Source organism: Ictalurus punctatus, chromosome 18 (genome assembly GCF_001660625.3).
Source record: "Ictalurus punctatus breed USDA103 chromosome 18, Coco_2.0, whole genome shotgun sequence".
Taxonomy (NCBI): domain Eukaryota; kingdom Metazoa; phylum Chordata; class Actinopteri; order Siluriformes; family Ictaluridae; genus Ictalurus; species Ictalurus punctatus.
Genome location: NC_030433.2, coordinates 1,400,001 through 1,412,500, shown reverse-complemented (window position 1 = coordinate 1,412,500; position 12,500 = coordinate 1,400,001). Strand labels below are relative to the sequence as shown.

At 42.0% G+C, this 12,500-nt stretch overlaps 2 protein-coding genes across 2 annotated transcripts in view; one reads left to right on the top strand and one right to left on the bottom strand.

Moving 5' to 3' along the window:
* kcnt1a (potassium sodium-activated channel subfamily T member 1a) overlaps positions 1-3,468 on the bottom strand; it is a 31,972-nt gene extending 28,504 nt beyond the window's left edge. The window contains exon 1 of the mRNA XM_053687971.1: positions 3,328-3,468. Coding sequence (XP_053543946.1) covers positions 3,328-3,461 — 134 coding nt within the window. The 5' untranslated portion in view covers positions 3,462-3,468. The remainder of the gene's footprint in view (positions 1-3,327) is intronic.
* A 4,503-nt stretch (positions 3,469-7,971) lies between these two features.
* On the top strand, positions 7,972-11,174 carry LOC108278559 (beta-1,3-galactosyltransferase 9). Its single transcript, XM_017492010.3, has 2 exons — positions 7,972-8,115; positions 9,336-11,174. The coding sequence occupies exons 1-2, from the start codon at positions 8,002-8,004 to the stop codon at positions 10,425-10,427; spliced, it is 1,206 nt and encodes a 401-aa protein (XP_017347499.3). The 5' UTR covers positions 7,972-8,001; the 3' UTR covers positions 10,428-11,174.
* The last annotated feature ends 1,326 nt before the right edge of the window (positions 11,175-12,500 follow it).

Here is a 12,500-nt window from a genome sequence, read left to right as displayed (position 1 = left end):
TTGAGCATTGATTACGTCCAACTCCACAACTGTTTTTTAATATATCCGATCATTCATTCGTTTTCAGTAACCATTTTATCCTGGTGAGGGTCACTGTGGATCTGGAGTCTATACTGGGAACACTGGAGGCCAGTCCATCGCAAATGAGCGACAGTGATTGATATTCTGAGCTTTTAATCAGTGGGGATGCAATAGTTTTTTTTACTGTTTTATTTTAACCCAGTATTTCTACGTACAGAAAAAGCATTTAGTATATAATACAGTACGTACACCGATTTCAAAAGTGTTGCCACATCATGATTAATACCTGGTAAAAATCCTGGGAGGGATCGCAAGCATCAAGTCTCTTCCGGTGAATGCTGCAGACACGCATGGGGGGATATTAGATTAGACCCCTGCGCCAAGATAACGTTCGAAGACCCTTCGAAGTTCAAGTCTTTCAAACAGCTGACTAATAACTAATACATGATTCTGAGACCAATCCAAGAATCTCGCTGTTCTTTGCACCGCTCAACTCTTACACCACTATACTGGGATGGCAGTATGCCCGTTGCATCCTGGGGAATTTACAGCTGTTCTAGATTTTTTAAACTATTATGGTTCTGGTCATTCTTACTGATATTTTTAAGCACTTATAAAAAAAAAAAAATTCTTCACCTGATTTCACAACTGGTCAAAAAGCTGTGTGTTTTTTTTTGTTTGTTTGTTTTTCCAATGACAATTTGTCATGAACGTCCCAAAGAAACTTTATCTTTGGGTAAAGACGAGCGCCAGGTCTTGAACGCCGTTCTTGGGTAGCAATTTGTTTTTATCACTCTGTAGGCAAATTTTAATATATATATATATATATATTGGTATATGTTTTAATGTCTTCACATATTTTTGTGAGAGAATACGATTAAGGTTTGTTTTTGTTTTTTTAGAGTGATGGTAAAGAGTTAAACCCCTCAATGTTTATAATAATTACTGTCGAAGTTCCCTGTGTGGAAATCCAAATTATTCGCAAAATATGTAGTATAGTAAAATATGGTACACGTGTTAGCGTTCAGCTAACGCGCAATCCCTTTCTTTCTGCTGTATCCTTCTGTTTCTTTGTCGTCGGGGAAATTAGTTAGCAGCAGAGCAAATATTTTTACCAGTAAGACGGGATATCCGAAAGAATGTCTGTATGTTGTAAGAACACCGTATTTTTTTTTTTTTTTTGGATAAGGATTCCCTTCGTGTCATAAACTAAGAAAAACTGCACCGACAGACAGTTCAGAAGTGTGAAATGTACTTTATGTACCGTGAGAAAGCAGCTCCGTCGAAAAGGTTCCAATGCAGCGCATTAACTGTGATAACGAGGCGTCGGAAATGTTGACAAACGAGACGACTGAGCGATAATTAAAGAAGGAGACTTTTGCCAGATTGAAATAAGGACGTCGGCTGACGGAGAGATAGTCAGGGTGGCAGAGAGAAAAAGACCGAGAGTGGGAGAGAGGGGAATATCATGCTCATCACCACCTCTGACCGGCATCACTGCCGAACGAGACTGCAGCAGGGTTAACCCAGGATGCCATGGCGCTCTTCACCTCCGTCATGTCTTGCTGTAACAATGCTATGGAGGGAATGACTCACAGAGGAGTGCAGGATTTCAGAACAGCTCGCCCACACATACAAATACACACACTCTGCTTCACGTGTGTGTGTGTGTGTGTGTGTGTGTGTGTGTGATCATAACAGCAGGAGCTGTCACAGGACTTTCTGACTAGCATTCCAGAGAGTCAGTGTCTGAATAGTTGAAAGTAAAAAATAAATAAATAAATAAATAAAAAAATCATTTCCAACTTCCTGGAGAAAAATCTGTAGAATAAAATATAGAATAAAAAAAAAAAAAAAAAAACACAGATTCTCTCTCTTTCCTCTTCTCCATCTCTGCCTCATGCATTCCGTGGTTCACACTGGTTGCCACAGCAACATGGCACATACTCTGTAAAAATGATCATCAATACAGTTGGACTTGAGAATGGCACGGTGTCACTCTAAAACAGTTTATGAGAGTGTGTGGAGGTGGTTTGGTGTGTGTGTGTGTGTGTGTGTGTGTGTGTGTGTGTGAGTGTGTGTGTCATTTCATTTCCATAAGTCATTTCAGAGATGGAAGTTGCCTGTCTCCATTAGGCTATTTCTGTCAGAAAAAACGCCCACACACACACACACACACACACACACACACACACACAGCGTCCACTTTATTAGGAACACCTGTACATCTGCATGTTCCTGCAGTTATCTAATCAGTCAGTCATGTGGTAGCAGCGCAATGCAAAGAATCACGCAGATACAGGTACGATCTTCAGTTACTATTCGCGTCAAACATCAGAATGAAGGAAAAGCGTGATGTCCGGGGCATCGATCGGGGCATGGGTGTTGGTACCGGAAGGTCCGGTTTGACTATTTCGGAAACCGCTGATCTCCTCGGAATTTTCACACACAACGGTCTCTAGAAATTTACCCGTTCTGGACCGACATGGCAATTTCATTCAGTATTAATGGAGACCATATGTCAAAGTCTTTATAAGCGTTCATAACACATCCTGAGCGTGCACCCCCAGACAACACCACATAGTACTCACGTTGATTTCATTCTTTATTGAGGACAAGAGTCACTCAAACACACCACAGTGCATATGGGATGCAATGAAGCAACCTTCATTTGGTATGTAAACTATATGTAGCTAATGTAGTCTGTGAGCTCCATGTCGCTTCGGAAATGTGTGAGAGTGACAAGCCTCGTCATGCCGCCCAGGTGGTAGCCATAGCTCTCGTTGAGTGGCATTTAACAGAAAAAAACACTGAAAAAAGAAAGCTTTTTATTTCTTGGTGGCAGACGAAGGTAACTAAAGGTAACCTGTTGCTTCAAATGTCTAGTTTGTGTTGAAGAGAAGAAGGTGATGATCTATTGCAGGGGACTCTGCATTTAATATTATCTGGAAAGGGCCGCTGTGGCCGCAGGCTTTAATTGGACCAATTTGAACTGAAGTGTAATCAAGTGTGACCCCTGCTTGGATGGTGTTTGAGCCAACAAAAACGAACAACTGCACTGCACTGCTATGGCTCCACATAAAAGTGCTGCCTATAGAAATTCTAGACACAGTTATCTCACTAAGGAAGAGGAGCTGAAGACTAATTTGGTTGGGACTTCACTACCTTCAGCAAGGACGGCGATTTAATGCCGATAGCTATGCGTGAACCTTGCAAACTATGAGAGAAAACCGTTAACTGTACGTTACCCTCTCCCGTCATCCGACTATTTCATTGTTGAATTATCGGACGATGAGGATGCCGTACCTGTCCTCACTTTGGCACGGCTGGTCACCCAGCAACAGTTCTCGGAAGCGGGCACGGCCCTGGAGGGGTGGGACATCGGGTTCACCAGTGGCCATCTTCAGTCCCTGAACGTTGAGCACAACCCCACTGAGCATTCGGGAGCGGTCGGAAGTCAGACTGAGAGAAGGAGCGAACGGGAAACAGAGAAGTTGGTAAACTACATGCAAAGGGCCTCGTTTATCAACTGTAAATTTTTTGTGTGCACATGTTATACAAACGGAACAATTTTTTTGGCTTGGATTAACAAAAATTTTTGAATACTTTTTCATACTTTTTAACATATTTTTTTCATGCTAACACAAAACTTTACATCTCATCCAGTATGTATATTGTGTATGTATGCGGCCGCGGATCAGGTGGTAGAGCGGGTCGTCCACTAATCGTAGGGTTGGCGGTTCGATTCCCGGCCCACGTGACTCCACATACCGAAGAGTCCTTGGGCGAGACACTGAACCCCGAGTTGCTCCCGATGGCAAGTTAGCACCTTGCACGGCAGCTCTGTTACCACTGGTGTGTGTGTGTGTGTGAATGGGTGAATGAGAACCAGTGTAAAGCGCTTTGTAGAACCGCTAAGATTAAAGAAGCGCTATATAAGTGCAGACCATTTACCAAGATACTTTCTGTAATTTTACTTTCTACAACTGCGACCAATATGCCTAATTTTTCCAAATGATGTGACACCCAAAGTGGTTGTGTGGCAAATGAGACATAGGAGAGTCCTGGGGAGTACAAGGGGGGAATATTTCAGCACGGCCTGTTTCAATGCAATGAAAAAGAGAGAACAAACACACAAAAGCAATTTAGCTGCTTGTCATAAGTTCAACTTCCATTCAGGTTCTCAGACGTCTGTCTCTCTCGCGCATCAGCAGCTTACCGAGGAATAACAAGCAGGTAAGTGTGCTGCCATTAACAACACACGGGTGTAGACTGTCATTCATTACCTGCTCATTCTCTCTGACCTCTCCTTTCTTCTGTTGGCCGTTCCCGCTGTCTCAGTGTTAACGCTCAATGCGACTGTGATCGCAATCATTGATTTTTTAAATAGCATTTTTGTGCAAGTGTTTCGGCTGCTGAGTGGAGTAGCTAACGTAGTCAAGTGCGGAAGTTTGCGTAGCACGATGTCCGCAACGTCTCAAAAAAGTTGAAAGAAGATCACGGGCGTGCAACATTGATTTTCATCTAATCTTCTGACGATGTTACGTACTGTAGATGATGAGATACTCACAGTCTTCGCAATTTTACGTCGAGGAACACTGTTCTGAAACGGTTCCACAAATTATCGACGCAGTTTTTCGCAGATTGGCGAACCTCTCTCCCATCTTTACTTCTGAAAGACTCCGCCTCTCTAAGATACGCATTTTTATACGTAATCATCTTACTGACCTGTTCCCAATCACCCTCCATCTGTTTCTTTCTACTGACACTTACTTTTCCAGCCTTTTGTTGCCCTGTCCCAACTTTTTTGAGACGTGTTGCGGCCATCAAATTCGAAGTTACCTTTTTTTCTTTTTTTTTTCTTCTTGAAATTTACTCCGTTTAAACATTTGATATGTTTTCTAGGTTCCACTGCGAATAACATACGTGGTTTATGAGATTCGCAAACCGCTGCATTCCGTTCGCATTTCCATTTTACACAGCGTCCCAACTTTTTTTTTGGAAGTGGGGCTGTGTATCTAGCAAACAGCAAACCAAGATTGCAGGACCAGAACTTGTCACGTGCGCGTGAAATAAATCAGGAGAACGAGGAAAGAGATTTCAAGTGTTTCGAGGCTGCAGCGGCGAGGACAGCAAAAATACAGGAACTTGCAAGGTAAGCATCCAGGATGTGTACGCAAACTCCGTAACCTGCGAGATTTCTTTTTTTTAGTGTTTATCATTTTTAACCAGTAAGCTTACATGGTATCGCATTACCTGTACACTGTATCGGTGGATTTGTACCATTAATACCAACACCGTCAATATACAGACATCATTCCAGTGACATTTATGACAGTCACATACTTACACACAAGGTCCTCACAATTACTGTCCTTGTGAGGACCTTCTCTTGTCATAATTATTAATGCATGTAAATAATGCTACGCCTCCACCTAAACCTGATCACTGGGCTCAGTAACCAAAAGGAAACATTTTGGCTGTTTTAGTGTTTAAATAAAAGCTGCAGATTCTGTTAGAAAGAAGGAATACAGAAACAGCAACAACAACAACAACAACAACAATAATAATAATAATAATAATAATAATAATAATAATAATAATAATAATGTAAGATATTCTTATCATTGCGGGGACATTTGGTCTCAAGATATAAACACACACACACACACACACACACACACACACCGAGTTTTTCTCTAATGGCAAGAAAAAAGCACATATGTATGTATAAATAAATTCATTGGTTTTCAGAAATATGTTCTTTCTTTTTATCTTTTTTTTTTTTTTTAATAACTTGGTGACAGACGGGGTGAGGGAGGGGTGAAGTGGGGTCGTGGAGCGCGCGGTACCTCGGTGCCGGTGCGTCTCGCGCTGCGCGCCCATCGTCGTCCACGAACGTGCGGTTGGTGTAGCACGCGCCGCGCATGGCCGGTTTCTCCAGCTCCCGTGCGTGTCCGCAGTCAGCGCACGCGGAAAGCTGCGCGCGCGGCACAGAGCGTCTCCTCGCGAGATTCAAATACTTTTACATCATCTTAACTTGATACGGAGTCTGTTCTGTCCAAAAAACCAACAAAAACAAAAACAAAAAAAAACGGCGCCTTGATCTTTATTCAGTCGCCTGTAGTTAATACACGACTCGAGTCGCGTTGAACGGGAATCCCGTTCTGATCATAAAGCACGAGCGCAGACACTGCCCAATCCCGATCAGCTCTACACTTCCTATAACCCAACTACATTTAGGACACTATTTAGTAGAATCAATGGGGTTTAACCTGTGCTGTTAATTAGCGATAAAGAGCGCCATCTTGCGGACAGCCTCGACTTGTTTCTTTCAGTCAGTCACAATGTATTACATAAGCTGCGTCTGGGGGGAAAAAGTACCTAAGCAAGTGCGCAGTCTGTTCCTGTTCTGTAGCCTATATAATACACCTTCATTATATCAGTAATACACCTCTATTATATCTTTATTATATCTATAATACACCTTTATTATATCTTTATTCACTCTTTCTAAATGTAACAGTCAGTATTACAGTGTACAGTATACCCTATGCAGTGGGTTTATACATTTACACTCAGCTCACTTGTAAACTCACTTAAGATCTGAATCACAAAAGCGCTCTGTACTGGATTTATACTGAACTAAATCAGGTATCTGAGTCATTATTACATAGCAGAGGTAATGAAGCTATACTGGGAATAGGAAGCCAGTGAGTCAGCTTGCAAGCAGTTTAAAAAGTACACTCTTCCCCACATAATAATAATAATAATAATAATAATAATAATAATAATAATAATAACCCTTTGTACACATCTTAGATGTCACTTATACACCATGACTCAAAGCTAAATGTTTTCAAAATGGGAAACTTTGAAAATCATTTTTACCTTGGATTTAGCAGATGGCACTGTTCAGCACACACACACACACACACACACACACACTCACTGAGTCACCCACACAATGTACTTATCAACTGAACTGACTTTGTCATTGTATTGTTCCAACTCTTCAGGTTGTGACATTACTCTCTCTCTCTCTCTCTCTCTCTCTCTCTCTCTCTCTCTCCTTCAACACATTCACACTCAGTCAGGACTGGCGCTCAAATGGCTCACCCCTCAATTCCAGTTGAACGTATATTACTCGTCTCTCATAGCCTTCAGATTTGTCTGGACAGTGGAGAAGGACACAGCACAATTCACATTATGAAACATTCTTTCACAACTAGCTCACAAATGCATTTTGCAGTGAGAGAGAAGAGAGAGAGAGAGAGAGAGAGAGAGAGAGAGAGAGAGAGAGAGAGAGAGAGAGAGAGAGAGAGATTTCAAAATCTTACACTTAAATAAAGTGGAAAATAGTAATTAATAATAATTTTTAGAAAATTGTTTTGATTATTTTACATAGAGGCTGAATGAATGAATGAATGAATGAATGAATGAATGAATGAACGAATGAATGGTGTACAGTTTTTTATTTTTTTTATTTTTAAATTCAGTGCTGGTGATGTCTTGGTATTAGGTGTTATGGTATTAGGTGTTATGGTATTAGGTGAAATGTCTAATAAAAACATTTTCAACGCTGCTTTGGGAAAATAGTGAAATGCCGTTAAAATTAAACCGTTAACATTTCAGTGCCATCTTATTGAAGAAGCAGCTTTTTTTCTGTTCCTCATAACCCTGTAATTACAAGGACTAATCCTACTCTGAGTTATAAGTGCCATATGTTGAGCTCACTGCATGTAAGTCAAATTACGTTGATACTCTGAAACAAGTTATGACGTCCCACTGTGACAAACTGCCTCACGGAGCGATCCGCTGTCAACGCAGCTGTATTAAACCCTCATTAATTCATTAATGACTCGGAGCTCCCTGTCCTTTCCGTATCCAGAACGGTATAGTGTAACCGGTCTGGTGTTAGCTTACATGGAAACAGGGCTCAGCTGAATGCTGAATGTGTATGTGCTCACACACACATACATGTGCACACACACACACGCACACACACGCACTATTGAACAGGTAGACAGCCCAAGAAGGTCACGAAGCAACAGAGACACAGGAGAAAGTATTTCTTCATGGGATATCATGCGGGTGAGGAAAACCTTATCAGACTTGTTCCTTTGATCTCACTAACTCTAGAACTTTCTTTGGAGCCACCTTCCAACACTCATGTATTTCCTGTTCATTTTTGCCTTTCTCGGGGTCAGGCTGTAACAGAATACAATTAATACATAATGAGAATGCAAAACTGACGAATCTGTATTCCGTCCGAGATGCCCTGTGAAAAGGTTCAGAATTTTTGGAAATTCTGTTCTCTTCGGTCCGGCTCGGTTCGGTCCGGTTCTGTTCCGTGTCACTTTGTGCTCCGTTTGTTTTGGCGTGAGGTTAACGTCACTTCCATCCGCGTATCGATCCAATATCTTCAGTCAGTGAGATGGATTCTTACACTCGTCTAATTCACTGTTTAGAATACTTGAGTAGGTATTAGGTGCTCATTGCTTTACTCGTCTAATTTGTCAAAGCAAGTTCAAAGCAAAGTGATATACTGCATATACTGCACCGGTATTGATCTTTTTTTCTCTCCCTCTCTATACACGTCATAGATCATCCAGATGTATTAACGATACAGTTTGTTTAAACAGCTTGATTCCTAGTGCGTTCACACTGATACCTGGCGAGTCGAGGACAATCGTGTCAGCATATTCACCATCCAGCAGAAAGAACGAAAACGGCAGATCATTAACACTGAGGAACGGCGTCTGTATTGAAATTACGTCATATTTAGCGACTTATCCAGAGCGACTTACATTGAGCTCATTTATACATGAGAACTCCAGGATTAGGGGCCTTGCTCAAGGGCCCAGCAGCGACACCTTAGTGGTGCTGGGATTTGAACTCGCAACCTTCCGAGCAGTAATCCAACGCCTTACACACTGATCTACACCCGTCCCTTTCACAGAATGAATCGTACTATGAATTATAAGTGCAATACGGTGGCACGTGTACAGTGATGTCAGAGCACAGCTTTTTCTTTTCTTTTCTTTTCTTTCAGGAAGCATTCTAAATGTATTATGAATAAGTTCCTGTTTATATATTGTAGCAGAATACATTACGAACAATACAATGCCCAATTTTTCAGATTTTCTTCTCTTTCTCATGTTTTGAGGTTCTGATTTGTAAGCAAACGTGGCTTTTCTCTCTTACCTCTTGATCTCTCAGTCAGTTTTAGTTCTCAGACTTTTAGTTCTCTTTTTATGAACGATAAAGAATGTCTGAACGAATGCATAAATAACTGATCTCTGCCCCCTCAGGTCTGTGTGTTCAGGCTGCACACCCATCAGTGGTGTTTCCTGCTCTGTAATGTCGTGCTGTTCCACGCGCTGTTGTTTGGTGGTGACATCGTGGAAGAGTTCCTGCTCCAGTCTTCTCCAGCCGCTTATACCGACCGTGCTGTACTTGAGCTCCGTGAGCGTGCACGCAAGCTGGATCTGAGCGACACCTTGCCCAACTCCTCACAGATTTACCCAATTAGCTCCAAGCCCTGTTTTAACCACCAAGACCTCCTTTTTCTCACTATTGTGTTCAGTGACCCGGACAATGCCAGCCAGCGAGAGGCAATCAGAAGCTCGTGGGCCAATCAGACTTTGGTGCAGGACGTGGCAGTACGGACGCTGTTCTTTCTAAACCCATCCTCCGTGGAGACAGAGCATCAGGTGGTGCGGGAAGAGTCTGTCCGTTATGGCGACGTGGTACAGTGCGAAGGGCCTTTGTCACGAGATCACTGGGGTCAGGTCAAGCTAGCTCTGCGTTGGGTTCTGCTTTTCTGCCCGCAAGCCCGGTTTGTGGTTTTGACCGAGGATTCGGTTTTTTTAAACGTTCCAGCACTTGGCACCTACTTGCTTACGCTCCGTACCCACCCTGACGACCTGTACCTGGGCAGGGTCATTCATAATGCTTCACCTGAACGAGATTATAACAAACCCCGCTATGTCTCCTTCCACCTCTATCCAGACCGGTCTTTCCCCGATTACTGCTCTGGCCCTGCCTTCCTGATGTCGCAGGACGTAGTGCGTAAAGTTTACGTGGCCTCTAAGGATGTAGCTCTGGCTCTCCCATCAGACGTCTTGATTGGACTGTGCGCAAGAGCAGCGGGCGTTGTGGCTACTCATAGCGCACGCTTTTCTGGAGAACGTCACGTGCGCTATAACCCCTGCTGCTATAACTTCCTGTTCACCTCGGCCTCAGTGGACGGAGAGCTGATGGGCATGGCCTGGAGAGATTTGGGCAAGGGAAGAGGGCGGCGCTGCAGCATGTTACAAACCTATTATAGTTTGGTAGTGTGCAAGGCCATGACTTACCTGAACGGTGTCAATTTTCTCAGTGGAAACAATACAAAAGGATAAATATCTCCATTTAAATGTTCATATCTAATATAGCCTTAAGACGTATTTACACAAGTATGCACAAATAAACGACATTTTCAAATCGTTTTTTCAAAAATTCAGTCCTCAATCTGTGATTAGGGGCGTGATCGTAGAGGAGTATGACAGTATGCCAGGCCACGACAGAACATAAATACACACAACATGTTGAACAGATACAACAATAGAGTATGTAACTATGTGTGTACATTTCATGTTTCTGGATCTATAAATACACTACATGGCCAGAAGTTTGTGGACGCCTCAACATCACACCATATATGCTTTTTGAACATGCCATTCACGATCCCATTCCATCGTGGGGATTTGCCTATTCAGCCACAGGCACTGGTCAGGGAAATTGTAACGCTGCAGCATACCGTTCAAAGGCATCCTAAACAACTGTGTGTTTCCACGTTTGTGGCAACAGTTTGGGGAACGCCCATATATGGGTGTGATCATTAGTGTCCACAAGATTTCGGACATATAGCATACCTACATTTGGAAGTTTTTGTTTGTCTTTGTGCAGTAGTTTAATAACATAGCGCAGTAGTGAGTATATATAAAAAGGTTATATTAAAGAACAGTCTTTGTATTTCACCTGGATACCTTCTTGCGTGTTTGTGTGTGTGCGTATGTCAGCAAGGTCATAAAGTGATGCATTATTCGCAATAAATACCGCTGTCATACAACCATCTTTCCTATTCTTTTACACGTCAGACCGGACTCACACCATACGAAACTATCGGCTTATCAGCTTGTTACTGCAGTCAGAGCTCCAGCTAGCAAGTCCTTCAAGGTTAACGATAGCCTCCTCTAATCTTTTCTGCGACAGTGAGTGTATTTTTATTTATTTTTTTTTAAACATTACAAGTGTTTTTCTTGTGAAATGCTATGGAACTCAAAGACACCCTGTAGCTTTGAGTGAGGTTTAACCCATTATGTTTCCCTGAGCAATAGCCTCATTAGCTGTGAATCACCGTGCTGTTTACCAGTTATCTTCAAACGGAGTAAGCAGTACTCTCTTCAAGGGCTATATCCTCCATCTTATGCCATCGAGCTGACCGGCAGCCCTATGACTACATTCCATATGCATGGCTGAGTGGATCTCCTGTAACTATGCCACGTATTTTCAGTACTGATAGTAGTAGTACAGGACTGGAGTAAATTTTTCTCCCCGTTCACCCTTCATTCTCCCCACTGGGCTCAACACATTCCATGCCATGGGACCTACTAGCATGTCTCTGGCTACATACTGCTAGCAGTCTAGGGCTGGAGTTGGTTTACCCTTCGAATAATGGACCCTTTGTTCTTTCACAATAAACGGACTGGGTAATTGAGCCACTCTCACGTAGCGGTTGTCAGAACCCCCGGGAAGCTGTAGATGGACGGGATCACGTGCTCAGTGTGTTTGTACGGATAATTTTAGGGACTCGAGTGTCTCATCTGGACATCCCCTGGGTCCAAAAATCTGAGACCACTAAGGAAAATGCTTCTAATTTGCATAAATGGGGATCTAGAAATAGCGCAGAATCCCGAGTATTTATTTTCTTCGTTTTAAAATTTCAAAAATACTAAACCCTTCTGTTTATTTAATTTTTTGAATCTCAGATTTTCAACGTGGTCTCACACTTTTGGACCCCACTGTGTAATTACTGACAGTAGACTGGTTTTTTGTTTTTTTTTTTTGGAAATTTTCAAGTTTTATTATAAAAAAAGAGCACATACAAAAAGGATAATGTACAAGCTTTTAAAGAAAAACAAAACCAAAAACAAACAACAAACAAAACAGTTTGGGTTTAGCGATGTGACTTTTTAAAATCATTATTAGTAGTAGTAATAAATAAGGTACAAAAATTCCACCAAAAGATAATTTCACGCAGAGCTTTTTACTTGACCAGACATCTAACAGCAGTCTCTTCAGCAGGAGGCGCTATTGCTTTAATATGAATGATAAATAATCGAATTCTAATTTTTTTTTTTCTGCTAGAAAATCTAGTTAAAAAAAAAAAAAAAAAAAAAGAAAGAAAAGAAACACCACCCACAGCTGGACAG